We start from the raw sequence: 20,643 nt of genomic DNA, 5'->3' as shown, positions 1-20,643 counted from the left end.
ACTTTCACCTCAGGAGAAGAGGAGCAAAGAGGAAAAGAAGGGTTAAAAATAGATATGCTGAGAGAAGGGAATAAAAACTGTTTCTTAAAGCTCCTCTGAACTCCTAAATAATTAAGCTGACTCCCCAAAACACTGCTCTGTCGATAAATTCTATTTAAATATTGTAACGTGAGAGAGCAACTGAATTCTTTCCTGTATTTCTATACCAGATGCTTAACTCCACATTCTGAAAACATGAGCAAGAGGCAACTCTTACTTTTTTCACAATACATTTTCTCTCTCTCTCATTTTTGGGTGTTCCTGGCAGTAACAACAATGGCATTCAGTACAATAACATCAGGGTGAGGAAGTGCGCTGAGAAGAGCAGCTTGGCACCCGTTTGTGTAGTAGTTTTACTCCAGTTACCAGAACTGTTTTGTAAGACCTTCTAAGAGCTCAGCCACTGTAGGTTTCATCCAAATGTTTCTTTGCCTAAAGAGTCACTAAACGTTGCGTTGGTAATGTACTGCCTTCTGTATCACCAATCTGGATGTGTTGGCTGTTCTTTCTGCCCTTTTTGAATCTTAAATGGCTGTGCATATACTTTACACAAAAAAAAAAAGTTAGATATGCTAGGCTGCATAGGTTACAGTTGATAAGCAAAATACTTTTACGTCTAATGCCTTTTTTAAAAAACAAGTATTAAATGAAGGCTCATATGAATAGCTGGAGTGGCTAAGAGTAGATTGCATGTGTTCCCAGCTTGGTGAGTAGCATGCAGTTGCCAATTCCAGAACATCGGATCCATGGACAAGTGTATACCTCTTATACATCTGCTATAGAAACATGAATTTTAGTATGTGCTTTTTGTCAGGCAGGCTTATCAGTGGTGGTGTATAGTTCTCTCTTTCCCGCAGCGCTAGTTGCTGGGGACTTGGGGGAGAAAGGGGATCCTTTGGAACGAAATCTCTTGTCTGTCTGAAGCATTTTTAGGGAGAGTGAACTTATTTGAAACAGACTAAATTTGTAGTAGTGAGTTAATGGGAACTGCAGATTAATTTCCAAGATCCAACTTCTGGTTTTATACCTTTTTTTCCACTATTCTTGATGGCATTGTTTTCCTCTTTGCCTTGAGCAAACAGAATCACAGACAGGAACTGACCATATATTTCACTGTGAAAGATTTATGCTAAAATTAAGATAATGATATTTTTTGAAACATAAAAATTATATGAGAAAGTCTTTCTTTAGCTTACTCATTGTAATGATTCTGGTGCAAGAAAGAGGGACCAAGATATTGTTGGAAGATGTGTTAATTTTAAATTCAGCTTCATGAGAGACTCTTCACTGAACATTTTAAGAATCTTCAGCTTTGAGAACTAGCACTAATACCTCCCCTGCTGTTCCTGAAAGTGGCTGAAGTAATAGCTGAGGTTGTGCTCCAGCCTAGACACTATTCCCTTCTTAAACACACACAGAGATGCTTGAGTTTGCTTTCACACACACACAAAATGGAAAAGAAAAAAACAGCTTGAGCCTACTTTATAAAGAAGTGGAAAAGAACATCAGATTTGGGGAGGGGGGGTGTTCCCTCTTCTGTGCTGGACTTCTTCCTCTTTTCTCACTTCTACATTCCTCACATGAGCTTTTAATTTCTATGTTATAGTAAAATACCAGAGTACTGACAGAGTTGCCAAAGCAGAGAATGTGCCTTCAGTCATAGGACCTCCAATGTGATCGCCTTTAAACTCATTTCAGTGTACCGGTCCCGTGTGCAGTAACTGACAGCGTGTTATTTTATCGCATGTTTTTCTTTGTTACAAATTGAACCCATTGATTTGTAAGTACAAATATGTAGGATATCTTCCAGTTCCTAGACTGATAAAATTGGCTTTCAGAGTCTAACATCAGCTTAAATTATTTCCAATTCAACATTGCATACCTCTCACCATAAATATTTTGCAATCAGAGCTACTGCAGTAATTTGGTCAGAGCTTAATGTTTGCAGACAATTACTGGAGAAGTTTCCAAAGTATGCACAGAAACTTTGTTTCAGTGAGTGTGCACAGTGACAGGAATTGAATGTTTTTTTGACTGTACAATCAGTTGCGGACATTTTCATGTGAAAAGGTCAATAGTGATAATACAAAGATTAAGAAATTAAATAAATTATGTCAACTACAATGCTAATTCTGTGAAATTAAACAAATTGTCAACTGCAATACTACTTCTGTGTATAATTACCTTTTTTATGGTATAAAACTGAGCTAACAAAAATCTATTTTCTCCTGTCAAATGTATTTCCATACAGAACAGATGCTCTGCTTGTGAAGCTCGCCTTATTGATGGGCCATGAAGTGTTGTATGGAGCACTCTGGGGCAGTGTCTTGGTCAGCCCATCCATCAGGCTGCCTGCTTCTCTTTTTGTTGTCAGTCATATCAACAGAGAGCTGTCTGGAAAACAGCAGAAGTACATGCTCGGCACCGATTATAAGCTCACTGTAAGTTCATTACACTCCTCGTGGAACAGTCTTACCTACCATAATACCAGCATACTAGCAGGTTGTGCCTTCTCTGTATTAAATTAGAATGACATGCTCTTAAAAATATTTTGGAGAGAGAGAAAGAGGCTGAAAGGTCCACACTTGGGAATTGCTTCATATGGTTGCTTCATGGGAGCATCTTACCTGACATATAGCAGAGAATGGCCAATACAGATTTTAGTTGGCGTGCAGAATGCAAGTCTTCTGAAGCTTCTGCAGTTTTCAGTAATCAGTACTGCATATAGCCTTAAAAGACTGACTGTGTTTCAAATCAGAAGATAAACCTGACATCTTTTCTTTACCTGTTATGAATTTGCATTTAAGGTTGAAGACCAGCTTTTCTATAATACAGTATATGCAATATTTAATGTGGATTTCTCAAAGTATTTGTAGTCCTGGAAGACAATTCTGAAATTTAGTATCCTTTTCTTTTTTTCAACAAAATAGAAATCTTCAGTAGGTAGTAATTTATGTTAACTTGAATGGTGGAATAACTAGTTCTATAGAATAACTATAATGCTGGTTAGAGTACTTTAATATCTGCGTGTTGTGAGGCTTCACATTCTGTCTGGTAGCTAGTGGTGTCACACTGTGACATTCTGTATTGTTACAAACCCAAGTATTTTGTAAGTATTAACAATTCTTTTAACAGTATGCCACAAAACTTTTTTTTTAATTCGTTTTGGGGGCAGGAGGTAAATGGCTGAGTAATTATCCTCTTATTTAAAAAATATTGTTTGCATGTAACCAAGTTTGCTTTCTTTCCTTGTGATTATTAACAGTGGTTGTAATTTAAATGTTAGTACGAAGTAAAACACCGTTGTCCTTTCTTTTCCTTTGACAGATAAAATCTTTGTGTATGTCAGTATTGGATTCAAATGTCCTTGTGCAAAGAAACACTCTAGAAGTGATTCTCTTCTTCTTCCCATTTTATACAGCGTTGGTAAGAGGACTATTTTGGTATTGTCGCATGGGCACTTTGTGCGGGAAGGTGTCTTCTCTGAAACCAATCCAGCTCCTACCTCTGTTATTGCCAAATGTCTGAATTTTGTACCTTCAAAATCAATGAACGAATTTTGCAGTTTCTTGTTCCCCCATCAATTTTAGTAGTAGAGGAGACTCTGGTGCCTCTCAGCTTCAAATGAAGATGTGCTATGGCAATGAATGTTGCGTGATATTTGGAATGTGCTTGAAGTATTCAGGCCTGAGAAACTGCATGTGGAAAAAATATCGAGCTCTTTTTTCAAGTAGGATTTCAGCATTTGGAATGGTCTGCGCTAAAGAAAGATACTTCTGTTAAAGACTAAATATTACTTGAAACAAGAGCTGTTCCCCATCATTTCCTAACTTACCTAGTAGTACAGTCAATATTTTGAAAGTTGCAAGTAATTCTAAGTCTTAAGGCATAACATAACGAAGTCTGTAGTATTTCTAGCTTAACTGTAGCTCTGTACCTTAAATATGAAAATGATCACAATTATGTCAGATTCCTTTTCTTGAGATTTTTAGTATACAAAATACATTGTTGTTGATGGTTTGTTGCCTTTCCTTGCTGAAACATTAATATTACAAATTAAAAAAAAATAACCAATTTATCTCGTTTCAGTGTTCATAAACAGCTCAAGTATCTTTCTTTTTCATCCTAGGACTGCAGCGAAAGCAGTATTCTATTGCGCAGGACTGATTTGGTCTATATTCTGTCAGCAGCTACACAGACATTGTTGAGAAGAGACATGTCACTCAACAGAAGATTGTATGCATGGTTGCTAGGTACTGTACAATATACAGTGATACTCAATATTCTGAATACCTAATAAAAAAAATCAGTGCTTAAAAATGTAATACACTTTTTCAGCAGTTAATGAATGATGATAAAATGTTGTTCAGTTGCCATTTATTAAGTACCTGTTTAATAAAATTAAGCATTCATTTGGCAAACAGGTCTTCTCTTCAGAGGTGAATTCATTTTGCTGTCCTGAATCACAGGGTATCTGATGAGTTATTTCTGGTCCCATCCATAGCTCACTCTGAAGTGGTTCAGTGGGCTGAAAGGAGTGAGGTGCTATTTTAACCTTGCTCTTCTGGAAGTAATAGCTTATTAATTCCCACGTGGGCTTAATTGTCAAGGAGGGGCTATTAAGAGGGGCTACAATTTCTCCCCAACTGCCTCCTTTTAACTGTGTAAGAGGACGCTAAAAGTGACAGGGCAAGAGCTGCAGCCATGTAGTTGCATGAAGGCTGCCTTTGCTGACCCCACGTCTGGATCTGGCCTTGGTTTGGATTTATGTTCAGTATAGCATATCTGGATGCCTCCAACTGTGACATGTGGGCTGTCCTTCCACAGTACGTGAATTAGTTTGAAGCACAGTGTTGAAATGATAAAGGTTAAAAATGCAGTGTCAATTCAATATTTGTGTAAATGACCTGTGTGTAGTGCTGTGTATGGTAGTGTTTCTCTGTACTCCTGACGCCTCTGTTTATCTTGTAGGCTCTGATATTAAAGGTGGTACTTTTGCTCCAGACTCAACAACTTCTGAAGACCATGCTATTTATTTCTTTGGAAAATATTCTAAAGATCTTTTGGTTGAGGTTGGTGTTCATTGTATACAGATGTATTTATGATCCTTTCAGATGTTAGCACAAACTGTGTCTAGAATTGTTGACTGTGCCACTTGGTTTGTCCTTCACTTTGTGTCCCTAAAGATAGCATCCTTTTGGTGGTTATATTTTCATCTATCTGAACGCCTGCAGTGCTGTATTTATCCTAATATTGTATGTGCTTACAATACAAATGGAATCTAATGAAACCAAAGGGTAGCATCTTTGATGAACTACCTGAATTATTTAAAAATGCTTCTCTGAATAAGATCAGCTCTTGAGTACAGGTGAGGAGAAGATGTCATTGATTTGTCTACTCTGTATGGAAAAGTGAAGTTCAGCTGTAGTCAGTACTAAACAAAATCAAATTTAGAAACACTTCAGGTCTTAATAAAACGGCAATCACTCTTCTATGTGTAACATTTTGATGTTTTGTTTTTACTAGAGTTTGATTGAAATTTTACATCAGAAATTCCCAGAGTCTGATAGCGAGGAACAGCATCAAGCCTATTTGAAACCCTTCCGCATCCTGATCAGTCTTCTTGACAAACCTGAAATAGGTAATGTTGCTTGTCACTTCTGTTACGACTGCTAATGACTGTTATAACTTGGTGTCCATCGCCTTTGGCAACAGGACTCAAGACAACACCCTGCACAATTCTTCCTAATTCTGAATATGTGTGCGTTGTGTGTTGGTGTGCAGGGGGCTGTGTTTCTTGCCTTGGACCTGCTTCATAATGTGCTCTGGAGCAAGCACCCTCTCCAGGTCACCTCTGGCTCTTCTGCAGAGCACTCCACTGTGTAGCATGGACGTATCCTGATGAGCATAAGCCCAGAGCCCATAAGGCTCTTCTGTGCCCAGAACTGCGATCTGAGGGACCAGTTAAAAAGAACCACTTCTAGCCTAACCTCAATATTCTGCTCAATTCATTCCTTGGAGCTTATTTGCTAAAATAACGTTAGACCTCTTTTTGTTCTGTCTTATAAAGTGACTTCTGTGTAGAAAACCACCAGTATTACTCTTGCCTGGGTGTTTCCAACCCTTGGCTGTGCTTGCAGCCTTCCTGTACACTTGCAGCAGACTCTCCTGACCGTGTTGCTTTTCCAGACACTAGTCCCACCAGCAGCTAGCCTAGCGTGGTACTGCTGCCAAAGTTGCCAGCACCAGGAGGGTGAGGCTCTGCCAGACCTTCTTTTAAATGACAGGTTCTCCTTTCTCCATCAAAAAATTAAGCCAAAGTGACTTGACAGATTTTTTAGGATTTAATAGTATTCTGTAAGAACCATGTATGCATAGATAAGTCTTTGAAATTACATTCTGTGAATGTGACAGGTATGAGAAGCCTATAAACTGGTTAGCTGGTATTTGTTAGAAGCTGATAGAGTCATAGCGACTGACTGTATCCCAAAGTGTTGTTCTAGGTATTATCCTGGGTGGGGGAGTGATGTTACTGTTAACTAAGCCTGTAGAGTTAGAATAAAACTGGTGTACTGAGACTAAACACTTGAGTGGCAGTTCGTTTTGCAGGCTCCTGTATCTGGTAAGCTTATCCTCTTTCATGGGTCAAGAAGGTCCTTTTAAGCACATTTCCTGTGAAAGAATTATCAAAGTGCTGCCAGGAAAAATAAGGATTCTTTGTCTAACAAATGAATGCTGCCTTAGTAGAAGCAGTTGTTAGTCTGTTTATAAGACAGCGGTGTTAATGTTTCCTTTTTCTGTTTTTAGCTGTTTTTAAAAAAATCTATTGCGATTAAAGCCTCTTACATAAAGCATTTTTATTTCCTAACAAAAATGCTGAAAAAGAGACTAAGGTTGTTATAACATAAATTTTTTGATTAATCTAATTTAGAAAGTAGATGACAGATACTACCCCATTGTGTGTTTTATTTGGCTGACAATCAGTGTTAATCTGAACTACAAAGAAAGGTTGTTTAGCTGAACTGCATTATACAGTTCAACTTGTGTGTTCCAGTCAGCACACAAAATCTATCTTTTTCAGCCTTAAGCCAATATGACTTTTACCTCCTTTTGAAATGGATTTAGCAATGCAACTTTTTTTTTTTTAAAAGGTAGCAAACTAAAACATAACAAGAATCTTTGACCTTTTCTGCTAGGCTTAGGCACTTTTACTTTTTTTTTTTTCATTTTTAGAAGCATTCATTGGAATGCTTTATACACTATGTTTTTTTTTTCACGGTTCTACTTTTAGGTTATTGTACTTATTTTTTGTTTACCTCCTCTATAGACAACTTCAGATAAAAAACCAAAAGTGCTGACCCTTGAAAAGTGGGTGCAGTTGTCAGCATACACCTAACTTATACTTTCTTCTTAAAACTGTTTATAAATATGCATTTTTTTAATGTATTTAGGCATTTTAACTTCCTCAATTGGCTGATTTTTCCAGCTCCTGACCCTTAAAATGTAATCAAGGCTACTATGTTAAATCTGTATTGGGAAATCCACTTGTTTTCCTTATGGATACAGACATGGTGATTATATTTGGCACGTGAACTGCAGATTTATGGTTATAATTATGCCCACATACAAATGATTGCAGTATAGGTGCCTTACTGAAGTGACTTAAGTGTAATGTAGAACCAATGCTATGACTTTCCAAGTATCACTTTTGAAAGTTCCTGAAATGAACAGGTGGTATTTAACTAGAATTTTTTTAAAAAAATTAACTACATATTAATTTTTATTTGAACTGGAAAATCTGACATTTTAAAAAGCCACATAAGCGTTTTCTTCCTACTTGGGTGATCATGATTTTTTTAGTCTAGCTACTCCTAATTTAAGTGTATAGAAGTTTGTAACTGAGCTGTCTAGCAATCACTTTGGTGCAAGACCTGGACTCTTTTTTCCTTCCATTGTAGGGCCACAGGTTGTTGGGGATCTGTTCCTTGAAGTCATTAGAGCCTTTTATTCCTACTGCAAAGATGCACTTGGTTCTGATCTCAAACTTAGCTACAATCAAAGTGGCAACATACTTGCAAGGTATAACTACAAGTTTTCAACTATGAACTGAAACTGTATCATTTATGTTACGCTAAGTTATTAAAATCTAACCAATTTAAGGAAGGTTAGGTTTTTAACAAAGTAACCTTCTGTACAGAAGATGAGATTTTTATGTGACTTCCCTTTCTCCCCACGCACACTTGATGCCTCTTTGGTTAGCAGAGAAGAAAATTAAGTATATTGCATATGATTGATGTTGATTAAAATCAGTTATATTGCCCAAGAATCAGTCTGGTGATGGAACTCTAAGCCTTTTGATTTTCTAAAGTTGAAGGCTTGATTTCTTTCATCTGGGAGAAAGATGCTTAAACTCTAGCTGTTCCAGAATGACTTAGTCTTTGATTTAAAACAATCAATGTCTTTTAGCATGTAGAGAATGGGGGGGAAATCTTTTAGAATGCATCAGCTGATACTGTGATGTGCATGCTTTTAGAACAATCACTGACATCAGTTTCTTCTTCTTTTTTATTTTCCTTTTTTTTCCCTTTCACACAGTGCAATCAAAGAGAACAAAAATGCTTCGGAAATTGTCAAAACAGTCAATTTGTTGATCACATCCTTAAGCACGGATTTTCTTTGGGATTACATGACCAGATGTTTCGAAGACTGTTTCAGGTGTTTATGTTGTCAAACCATAGTGTTCCTCTTAAAAATGCCACTTAAGACCTATCTGTACAAGATAACAAAAGTTTACTGAAGCATTTAAAATCTGGAAGGGGTATAACACACATTAGAATCAGACAGATATGTAAGTTGCATCCTAAAATAATTTAAGAATGCAAACAGGTAAACAATTAGATGGAAACTAGCAACCTGAGAACAAAAGAAATTACTTTCAAAATGACAGCTAAAGGAGGAAGGGGTTTGGGAGGGGAGGTGGAGAGGTCTTCCTTGGAAGAGCAAGTGTTTTCTGAAGAAAAATAAAGATATCTATCTTTTTATCTCTTTCTAAATGTGAGAAAGAAGATTATACTTTAAGTAGTAAGATTATGTATATTCAGTCTGAAAATCAGAAGCACTTTAGCATCCCACAGGCAAGCTACAGTTTAGGTGGTTTTGACAGAATGTCTTATCCTGCTGTATTAGAAGTCACGTTTTACTTTGCTTCAGAAAGCCTAGCTATTCAGTACTTTTGTGCTGGTTTTAATGAAGCTTTCTTACTGTAACAAGAATTTTGACAGGAAAAAATCTTACATAATAATGTTTCTCTCAATCCAGAAACAAATCCACACAGCTGAGATATCCTCTTGAAAATATTAGCGCTCCTCCTACAATTTCAGAGCTCTGTACACTATTGGTGTTTCTTCTTGATGTGATTCCTTTGGTAAGGCAACCTAAAGTTAACTGCTTCAAAGTCTTAAGAACCTTAAAATCAAATAATTCATATTGTGACTACCTAAAATGAAAACAGGCAAATTGACATGCATGTGCGTATGCCTGCAAACCTTCCTGCAAAGTATGGTTTGATGTGCTTATATATGGCTACCCATGCTATTGCCTAGCAAAATAAAAATTGTTTGTATTTTAAAATATGGTAATTCTATCAAAGGAGTGAAAAAGTGTACCTTTTGCTTCTTGGCTAAATAATTTCCTGGGACTTTTTGGTCTATGGGTAGCTGGCTGACTATCATAATATTTTTAGGGTATGATTCAGTGTTTGTCATGTAGAATGACAAAAGAAGGAATGGCACTGAAGCAAGTTTGTACAGCTTATCCGACTTTACCAATCGTTGATCAGTGTTGCTAGACAGCGAAATAATAATATGTGGTAACTATTTTAAACAATGCCTATTTATTTTAGGAACTCTACTCTGAAGTGCAGACTCAGTATCTTCCACAGATGCTCAGTTACATGGTGCAGTCTCTCCTGGAAAATATGGAAGTATTAGGTTTACCAGAACTCACTCATGCTTTAAAGACCTGTTTTAAGGTGCTTAGCAAAGTACAAATGCCCCCTTCCTATTTGGACATTGAGACAGGAAGTGGAAATGGGGTAGGTGTTTTTCAACTACTCATAGATGTTTAAAATTGTTAGTGACATAACTTATTTTAAAATGCTAATTCTCCTAACTTAAACCTAGATGATAACAGCAGCAGTAAAGATTTTTGAAACTTACCTTGTTTGGCCCCTTCCAGAGCTATCTGATGCCTTGTTATTCTCACTGGGTGTTCAGTTCTGACTTGTTTGAATTATTTGTGACAGTGAAGGAGGATAGCCTTGTCTGATACTGGGGCTATAATTCTACTTCTTGAGAAGAATGTGATCTTAATGGTTTTGAAAAGGCACTCAGCATCATGCAGTTGCTAAAGATTCGAGTTGCCAAATCAAGCCCAGCTTTACAGCTGGTTAGGTCTGCAAGGCTTTCAATTAATATTTTAGTTTAACACAATGTGGTATTATTTGTGTGCAAGAGACCATGATAGGGAATGAGGAATAGATGGCTTAAAGAAATCACACAAGCACAGCCTGCCAAAGTTTTTCAGTAGAACAAATATGTGCATTTGACTAGAAATAATCCAACATATGTAATACTGTTCTAGTGCTGAATAGATTTTAAGGAAACATTTCCATTTGCTAAGTATCTGTAGCTATGGATCTGTTGGTGTTTGATGAGTCAAGGTGTGAGAATTATACACACATTTGTTAGGTTTTAAATGCAATTGAATTGAACTGCTTACAAACAACTATGTCTCATGATTTTGTAAAAGTAATCTGTATCTGGAAATTGCAAATACTGGGGTGGGGGGTAGGTTCTGTCATTGCTGTTCCCCAGTGCCTGCCAGAGTTCTACGTAGTTTAAAATGATCTGCTCAGTGCCACATTAACCACATGAACATTCCTGTTTTAGAGCCCAGTGAAAAAGGAAAATGTGGACATAACCTTGGAGACTAAATCTGTGCTGCAGGAGGAGGATGAGGCTCCATTCCCTCCCCTGAAGTCAGAAGACAGTGGCATTGGTCTAAGCGCTTCTTCCCCAGAGCTCTCTCAGCATTTGGGGATGCCAGCTGTGACCCTTGAGAGAGATGATGTCTGGAAGAAAGGAGGGAGCATTCAGAAGACTTTGTATTGCATCCAAGAGCTGGTTGCCAAGTTTTCCAGTAAATACATTTTTGGAGTGCAATTTCAAGAAGCAAGTAACGAAAGCATCTCAGCAATGAATCTGAGTGGAAAAGAGAAAAAAGAGAATGGCTACAAATTACCTGAAAGTGCTAGCAAGAAAAAAACCCCATGGGACACCAAGCAAATCACTGTACCTCAATTTAAACAAATGCTTTCAGACTTGTTCTCTGTTCGAGGGTCACCATTCAAGAACAAGAGTTCTAATCCTCCTGACCACAACTCTGGTAATAAAAAGGAAAAGGAGGAGGAAGAGTGGGACTTAGAACAAGTGATGCTTGTCTTGGGACCCCTTAGAGGTGACTGCAAAGAAGCTTTCTCTGCGGCTTGTCACCTTTTGTTGGATTGTACCACATTCCCAGTCTATCTTTCAGAGGAGGAAATGGAACAGTTGTATCTCTCTCTGTTTCAGGTTCCTGGTAAGAAAGGATTCCTTTATTGGGCAACTTGAGCATTTAAGGATGCAAATAGCAGTGTGAGCTTGGCTATTTGCAAGGCATGTGACCAGGGCCTGTAGCAATGCCTTGTGGCAGAGCTGAAGGCAAGTTGTATGGGAATTAATCACTTACCCACATCAGCAGATGTTTTGTGTCTTGCAGCTGAGCGACAATTTTTACCAACTTTTTAAATTCACATTCTTTTGAAAACTTTCACTACAAAACTTGTAGCTGAAGGGATGAAAAGATCTTCTGGCCTGTAGAGCTTTGAGGCATGGTTCAGGATTTTTCAGGAAATCTGCCTTCACCCCACCAAAGGATGGGTTAGAGGAAAAACACATGCAAAAAAAGGATGTGTTAGAGGAAGGTGGGTGTAGGTGGAAAACTGGAGCTCTAAACCATAACAAAAGCAAAACCCGTTCTTTCTCTAACTCTCAGAATTCAAAGGAGTCTGATGTAAGCTAACATATAAGAACAATCTTGTATAATTGGAGGGCCTGTTTGTTCTGGGAATTTGAGTTCATTCATTAGCTTTAGCAGGAGAAGTTATTGGCCTGAAGGCTAGTTGACAAGATAGGGTTGTAGTGAATGGAGAGGTGGGAAACTGGAAAATTGGGTTCTCTTCCTCACCTCACTACAAATTTCTGCTGTCTTTAGCAAAGTGATGATATGCCCATCATCTACATGGGTGAGCTGTCTGCTTGACATGGACACTTTTGCATATTTACAGTGCCGTGCATGTGGTCAGCAACGTAGCTGAACTTAGGCGGCTTGCTTTCATAAGTGTGTTTCTTTGGAATATCATCCTAGGATTACAGAAATTTATTTTCAAAATTCTTTTCAACTGCACACCCTGGAAAATACAGTAAGGTTTAAAGCCAAAAGGAAAGAACCTGATAAGAAACATCTGGGATGAATGTGATACAGAGGTTGTCTGATGTGGAGAAGGAAGAGTGGTCATTTTGTTGTGGTAGTAAAGCTGTTAAAACATTTGGTTTTGAAGCCAGAGGTGTGAACTCATACTTCAGACTGTCTCCAGTCAAGCCTTAATAAAACTTTGCCTCTCCTGAGTGAATAATCAGATAAAGATGGCTTGACCTGATGTTAGCCGTATCAGTTCCTTGTGTGCTTCATGTTTTCTGAAATGATACTCCTCAACGCTGCCCAAAAGAGCATCCTTGGATCAGCAGACCTCTGTTGTTGTTTTTGACAATGACAGCTGGAAAACAGCAGCTGTAAAAAGTGGTTGTGAATAAACATAAACTGGAAAGCAGTTACTGGGTTACTAGTAATAGTTCACTAGTTACTAGTTCTCCTACCTTTCTGCTAGGAGAAATAGGGAAAAGAATATACTTGCTTTGAAGTGAGTCCCTTCTGAAGTAAGGGACTCGATAGTAGCATGACAGTTGGATTTGGGCTGTCATTTCTGTCTCTTGGTCCTGTGAGCTTGATTGAAGAATTCTTGGAAATATGACCATAACCTTGAGATTATTCAAAACCTTTTTTTCTCACTTATCTTCTGAGGAGGTTGTGATGCCAGCTTCCCTCTATGGCTGAAGTCCTTAATGACAATATGCTGTTGTGTGAATGACTGCTATGTTCAGAACGTGTCCATCTTCACGCTGCTGGAGGTGATCAACCATTCCCAGTCACTCGCACTTGTGATAGAAGACAGAATGAAGCGGTACAAAGTGTCTGGCCACAACCCCTTCTTTGGAAAGCTGCAGATGGTCACCCTTCCTCCCATTGCTCCTGGAGTTCTAAAGATCATCTCAGAGAAGACAGATTTCTACCAGGTGTCAATTTTCTTTTTCTTTTTTACTGCTCAACTACACTGAACCTCTAAGGATGGGGTGGGAAAGCAAATGTTATTTGCATGGATGTTTGGGGGCAGCATGTTTGTTTGACAGTGACACACTGCCGTTTTTTGCTTCCACAAGCATTTGAAAGCAATTGCATTCTTCTTTGTTTGCTTCCCAACAGAATGTTGAAAAGTGGCAGGTTATTCTCAAATTGCTTGTTGGTTTTGTGCCCAAATTCTTGGGGAGTAGGTATAGTTGATTTCTGACTTGAAGGGTTTGGTTTCATTAGCTTGAAAGCTACGCTTTAGAGAACTTTGATACAACTCTTAAGTTTTCACATAAGAGAAGATGCTAGTGGGTGAATAACAATAAAAACATTCCATCATCCTTGTTTTGAGTATATATATTATTTCAAAGATACTTTCCTTCTCCTGACCATTTATTGATATTAGTGTTGGTATGAGCATTGGTTCCAAGATCTTTTTCTTAATTACTGTGTTTCCAATTGCTGTGCCTGACACATGTACAATCTGCTAAGTTTTGACCCAGAAAATAGAAGCAGAAATGCTTTTCTTCACTTCTGGTGCACATACATTTGCATTACCTGTCCTACTAGGGTAGGAGAGTTGCATTCCTTTAGGTCTGAGTGTATGACCTGAATTCTTGCTCTTTGCTGAACTAAGATGATTTGGAAATCCGTTTTGGTAACAGAGGACATTGATGCAATGGAAAGCTTTTAAGTCAGGGAAGAACTGGCACTTATTATTATTATTGTTATTATTATTAATTGTTATTTTTCCCTAGAGAGTAGCCTGTGTGCTCTGGAATCAGCTGAACAAAGAGACACGGGAGCATCATATTGCCTGTGTGGAACTGTTCTACAGGCTGCACTGCTTGGCACCATCAGCAAATATCTGTGAAGACATTATCTGCCACGCGCTTTTGGATCATAATAAAGTAAGTCATGTATTCACTGAAGCCCCTTCATCACTGTAGAGTTGTTCCAGTGCTTCCCAGACTGTCTCCAGTTCCCTTCCACCCCACGTCTTCACTCCCATGGTCCGTCTGCCTTCCAAGAGTCCAACAGACTCTGTCCACGCCTTTACAATTCCCTGGGATTTATTTGTCATGGGACTACTGCTAAACTTAATCCCTGGATACAAGTTCTGTCAGTCAATGCTGGAGCTTTTTTAGTTTCAGCCCAAATCATGTAATATCTAAAAACTTGCAGGTTTTATCAGTATTTCCAAAGTGACCCAGCTCCACCTATAACTCTCAAATAATTTTATTTTGTGTTGATTTTGTAAACTTCATATTCCAACAAAAAACTTTATTACTTTGTAAGCGTATGTCAGCATAATGTTGACCATGTGTCCACCTTAGTATTTAGTTCTCATAATAAGGCAGCTGTATTTTACATGAGCCAGTTATTAATTGTTTAATGTCAGAATAGTTCTTTAATAACTTACAGTATACTTACGAGAAGTGCCTTGCACAATAAAACTTTAAAAAGCCACCTTCATTCTTTGGTATTGTTTTCATATCTTTGCTCTGGCAATTTTGAAACTCAAAAGTTTGGAAATATTTTAAAAACTTTCAAACAAAATTACCAGTAATAAACACCACCTAATATACCAATGTCTTCCTGTTTGTCATCCAACTTTTAAACCTCCCTAACACCAAACCAGGACTAAAATGTTTATACACAAGAGTCCTGAAATACATTTTTGGTATATTAGCAGATCTGGTTTTGCGCCTACAGACACTGTGGCTGTTTAGTTTTGGTTGTGCTTTCATGGATATATGGCATTTTGGCTTAGTCTATTGCCAAATAGGAAAGTGCTCTCAAACTCCCCAAGAAGGATTAGCATTCATCTACACAATAACTGTTGTTCTGCTAGAGTTTTAAAAATCACTAAAACTTTACTCAGAGATAAATGCTGCAAAAAATATGTATCTGTCTTGTTTCCTTGCAAAGGGGACAAGGCTGGAAGCACTGTTCAGATTCTCTGTCATGTGGCATCTGACCAGAGAGATCCAAGGCAGCAGAGTGACTTCTCACAATCGGTCCTTTGATAGGTATTTTCCATTTCCACTGGCTTGGACTTACATTTATGTATTTAATTATATCATGCTTTATTCTGTTCTTTTTTCTGAGGTGGGAAAACATTCTCTGTTGAGGGAACAAAAAAGGAGCAAAAGGAAGATCTTCAGCTTCCTTGCACTGTTACCTTTGCAAAGCAAAGCACTGTGTGCATGGTGCACTTTCTTGTGTGAAGGAAGTTTCTGTAAAAATAGAAAGAGCTTCATATATGAAGAGTAGCTTGCAAACAAGTTTCTGCATAGCAGACATTTTTTATCTTGGCGTGGGTGAGATTTTTTTTCCAAAGAAAATAGAACCAGCTACTTGTGAAAAAAAAAATTATCTTATTTCAGTTTTACTTCCTATTTACGAGGCCATAAGCTTTGTATAAAATGAGGCAAAAGCATTAAGAGTTCTTTCTAAATAAATACGTGAAAGAACTTTAAAATATGCTGCTCTTCTAGAGTGTGAGTATACGTATGGCCTTGCTTCTACAAACGCATGTGTACTTGACCTCAGCTCAGGAAAATGTGCATGATCAAGCTACTGTTAGCAGACATGAGCCATTGGCTGGTGCTGACTTGAACATGCACTATGTCTGTTCCCTGCCACTATTTTGTTGTTTGCATTAATTTTTTTAGGGATTTCAATTGTACTTCTTCATTCTGATTTCTCCACTCAGGTCTCTGTTTGTGGTACTGGACAGTCTCAATTGTTCAGATGGCGCAATTGGTGCTGCAGCACAGGGCTGGCTGATCCGTGCTCTTTCACTTAATGATGTTGCACGGATTCTTGAACCAGTCCTGCTGCTGCTGCTTCATCCAAAGACACAGCGCACGTCCATCCACTACATCAAACAGAAAAATTCAGCAGGTAAAACTGTTCTTGGACTGAAACTGTAAGTGCTAACATAGCATTGCATACTCCTGAACACCTACCGAAGGTAGTCTCTGAAATTCAATGGCATCCTATTACCCTGAGTTGTCTTGCATCGGTTCTGTAGATTCGTCCTCATCCAAGTACCTACAGTGATGCCTAAAACAGAGTTCAGGAGTAAGTCATGCTAATTGAAGGCCTAATGATCATTTCTATTACGGTGGCTGCACCTACACTGTTGGTTTGGATTGCTCCCTGCTTTGCTCTGGGATCTTGTCCCACACTTCTCATTGCCATTCCCAGATGATCCACACTGCATGTGTGTTCACTGTTTGCAGGATCCCTTCTCGAGCAAAACTAGGTCTGCAACCAAATGAAATCCAGGAGCAGTTTGGTGACTGTGTCAGTCCAGGAACTGTTCCAGCAGGCAGGATGGACAGGCAAATCTTACTCTCTCCACCCAGTCTTGCCCCAGCACACCATGCACCCTCATACCAGATTTCTTTATTCAGGATATTTTTTGTTAATGATTCGGTCAGCACCATGTTAAAATAATCAGACAGGTTGTGAGGCACATCTTGCTGTTTAGGGCACGCCACACAAAAAACCCTGCCTAATTGTGCTAACTTCTGAAAATTAAAATGTCTTTGTCCAAAGAAGGTCTATTTGATTCAAGAGGAGAGCTGAGCCCTTGTGGCATATGTCTTGAGGTATCCCAGAGCTAGGATGTAGAAGCAAAGAGAGATGTTTGGAATTGAAGATGATCTCCAGCCACCTAAATTTAGGAATGTGGTCGGGCATCTTTACCTTGACAGGCTAAATTTGTGAACCACATATGATCTGTGTGTCAGATGTTCAAATGTGGAACAGAGAAGTGTGACAGAGACCTGTGGGGAGCAGCTGAGAAAGACTGAGACAGGTATGGAGCCAGGGTTTGCTCCAAGAGCAGACTCCTGCAAAGGCTGGCAGTTGGTTCAGGTTTGGGCTTGCTGGGAGGAGTATGGATATGAGACACTGCACTGTTTGGCCCAAGTAGCCAAGGCTGTTTTCTCTAGTAAAGCAGGAAGACAGTGGAGAAGCATCTGATAGTTTTGTGTACAGAAACTTCCGTGTCACCTGTCTGTCTCATTACTGTTAACCAAGCTGTGGGCTTGCATAATTTTTTTCTGTCTCAATTGGCAAATAGTTAGATGGCAGACATTTATAGCATCCAAGGGGACCTGTTTATTAGATGCTATACAAACATGGAGCTAATATATTCCTTCCTTGATCCACAGCATGTAATCAAGGAAAACATTAGCTCTTTAAAAAAATAATAATTTAAAAAAAACTAAAAAAAAAATACCTCTGTTGCTATCCTTCTCATTTCTCTCCTTATCTCAAAAAATATTTTATGCTTAAGAAGCATAAAAAAAATTGTCACATTTAGGGAGTCGTAGCATAAGAGAAACAGCATGTGCTTTATGTTTTGATCCTATTCTCTTGCACTTACTGTAGGTTAGGACTCCTCTACCCCTTTAAAAAAAAAGGTAATTCTTGCCTTAACCCAGTTTTTTTTAGCTCCACTCATTACAATTAATACTAGACTAGAGCAGAGTCGCTTTTTAACCTTTTTTTTTTCCTTACAATGATTTATTCAATATAAAGCATGTTGTGCAGACTAGATGACCTTTATAGGTCCCTTCCAACCCAAACTATTCTATTATTCTATGTGTGAAATAGACAATTATATGCTTTCTTTGGAAAAAAAAAAAATCTTTTTTTTTCAGAAGACAGACATGATTGGCTTTGCAAGAAAAAGGCCTCTTTGAAAGAGTCTGGTATCTCTGAGAGCAATTCAGAGGAAAACCTTCCATTGAGCCAGTTTACTACCGTGGACAGAGAAGCAATTTGGGCAGAAGTGGAAAAAGATCCAGAGAAGCTGGAGTTAAAAACTGAACAGTCTGAAAACGATGGCTCTTGTAATCCAGTAACTTCACATGAAGCAGATGGTGACCAAGATAATAGTGAGCACACAGAATCAGCAGACACCAGCACAGGCCATGACAGTGAAAATACATCCTCTTTTTCTCCTTCTCTGGAGCTGCAAGGAGTGAGCAATGAGGACAATGACAGTGCTGCAACCGATGGCAAAGAGACCACAAACCACGTGAGTTTGCACAATGCATTCCTTCCTGAAAGCTCCAAATCCAGTGCAGCGCTAAACCTCGTGCGTGCTGACTCTGAGAGGACTCAAGCATCAGAGTCTCTGTCAAGTGATGAAGAGGTGGACTTGGAGCTCCAGGAAATTACCCATTCTAGGTTGCTCAAGCAACAGAAGGAAAAACAGGAGATGATTGAGGCTCTGTTCAAACACATGTTACTATATTTGCAGCCTTATGATTCTAAGAGGGTATTGTATGCTTTTTCTGTTCTGGAGGCAGTGCTTAAAACAAACCCTAAAGAATTTATTGAAGCTGTAGCTACTACAAGCATGGATACCAGCTCCACAGCACATTTGAATCTTATTTACAATCTCTTAGCTCGCCATCAGGAAGCCCTTGTAGGGCAGAGTTTTTATGGCAAGCTTCAGACTCAGTCCCCAACCATGTGTCCCCATTCTCTTCTAATAGAATTGCTCACTTATCTCTGTCTCAGTTTTCTGCGCTCATATTATCCGTGCTACTTGAAGGTCACACACAGAGATGTGCTTGGCAACAGAGACGTTCAGGTAAAAAGTGTGGAAGTCCTGATTAGAATGATGACCCAGCTAGCTACCATGGCAAAGGCAGCAGAGAGTAAGAACATCGAGTTCATACGCAATCTGCTAGGAAGATGCAAAATTCAGGAGTTTGTTCTTCTTTCTTTGTCTGCATCTATGTATACAAGTCAGAAACGGTATGAACTGCTTATGGCAGAGGGAGTTGTTAATGTTTCTGAAGAAGAGCTCTTTGAAGAGAGCCTAATCAATTTTGGGCATGATCAAATATGGAGCGAACACCCACTCCAGATTGAGTTGCTGAAGCTCTTGCAGGTGTTGATTGTCTTGGAGCACCACCTTGGACAGACTCATGAGGAGCAGGAGAATCAGCTAGACCTCTCCAAGGAATGGCAGCAGGCTCTTAATTTCCAGCAGGCCATTGGCGCAATGCAATATGTCTATCCACACCCCATAACTTCACAGGGATTATTCGTCTCTGCTGTGGTTAGAGGTTTGCAACCAGAGTATGGCTACGGGATGCATCCCACTTGGGTCGGCTTAGTCACATGTTCCCTACCCTATTTTGGGAAATCCTTAGGCTGGACTGTGGCACCATTTGTTGTACAGATATGTAAAAACCTGGATGAGCTTGTCAAACAGTATGAAAATGAAGCTGTGAAGACATCTGCAAAAACATCTGCAAGGTAAGAGGCTGCAGTGTGGGCTTTGTTATGCTGAAAAATTCCCCTTACTACAGAGTAGCGCATAGTAACTCACTGGTTTAGCATTGTGGTTCCCAGAGTGTGATCCTCAAACCCTGCTGCCCACGCAGGCATCTGTCCCCCGAGCCCAGGTGAGGTGCAGGCAGTATTGCTGCAGCAGGGCTCGCTGTGGCTGGAGGAAGAGAGGAAAGGGAACCAGCAGCTGTGATACTGCCTGTCCCCCCTCTGCCTGCCATCCAAATAAAAAAGAAGTTCCCGGTTTTGACAAGACTGAGGATTTTGGAGGACTAATTGAGGAGAGACATCCTGGAGAAGAAAAACAGAGTGATACTGTTCAGAACAGGCAGTAAGTGAAAGGGGTAGGGAAAACTAATTGAACGCTGACAATCTATGGTCAGGTGGGGAATAATATTCTGAAAGATCTAGACAAGAAAATGGGGTTGTCCAAGCATAGTTTGTGGATCCTTTGTTTTGATATTCCTGTCTGGTCATTCCAGTATTCTTTTAACTATTGCATAGATTTCTACTGGAATTTTTAATCAAGGAAATACCACTTCACCTGTTAACCTTTTTTTTTTTTTTTTTCTTCCCCCCTTTCAAAGCTTAACTTCTAAAAGAGAAAATGTTACCCCTGATTACCCACTAACCCTTTTGGAAGGTCTGACAACCATTGGTCACTTCTGCCTCCTGGATCACCCTAATCAAAGTAAAAAGGTAAGTGCTTAATGCCTACCACTTGCTTGATGCCTCGGCACCTGTTCATCAAACTATGTATCCCTTTTTCAT

The 20,643-nt window shown here is 39.0% G+C and overlaps 1 protein-coding gene across 1 annotated transcript in view; it reads left to right on the top strand.

Moving 5' to 3' along the window:
- Window positions 1-20,643, top strand: part of DOPEY2 (dopey family member 2) — a 45,061-nt gene that overhangs the window by 10,737 nt on the left and 13,681 nt on the right. The window contains exons 4-19 of the mRNA XM_009709027.1: window positions 2,291-2,480; window positions 3,367-3,465; window positions 4,169-4,292; window positions 5,011-5,111; window positions 5,566-5,680; window positions 7,998-8,118; window positions 8,635-8,754; window positions 9,358-9,463; window positions 9,941-10,132; window positions 10,989-11,676; window positions 13,222-13,490; window positions 14,301-14,453; window positions 15,475-15,575; window positions 16,262-16,452; window positions 18,225-19,839; window positions 20,460-20,571. Of these exons, the coding sequence (XP_009707329.1) occupies window positions 2,291-2,480; window positions 3,367-3,465; window positions 4,169-4,292; window positions 5,011-5,111; window positions 5,566-5,680; window positions 7,998-8,118; window positions 8,635-8,754; window positions 9,358-9,463; window positions 9,941-10,132; window positions 10,989-11,676; window positions 13,222-13,490; window positions 14,301-14,453; window positions 15,475-15,575; window positions 16,262-16,452; window positions 18,225-19,839; window positions 20,460-20,571 (4,297 nt within the window). The remainder of the gene's footprint in view (window positions 1-2,290; window positions 2,481-3,366; window positions 3,466-4,168; window positions 4,293-5,010; window positions 5,112-5,565; window positions 5,681-7,997; window positions 8,119-8,634; window positions 8,755-9,357; window positions 9,464-9,940; window positions 10,133-10,988; window positions 11,677-13,221; window positions 13,491-14,300; window positions 14,454-15,474; window positions 15,576-16,261; window positions 16,453-18,224; window positions 19,840-20,459; window positions 20,572-20,643) is intronic.

This window comes from Cariama cristata, unplaced genomic scaffold (assembly GCF_000690535.1).
Source record: "Cariama cristata isolate BGI_N322 unplaced genomic scaffold, ASM69053v1 scaffold17631, whole genome shotgun sequence".
Classification (NCBI taxonomy): Eukaryota; Metazoa; Chordata; class Aves; order Cariamiformes; family Cariamidae; genus Cariama; species Cariama cristata.
Note: the sequence above shows the minus strand (reverse complement) of the source record. Positions and strands in the feature narration are given on the sequence as shown.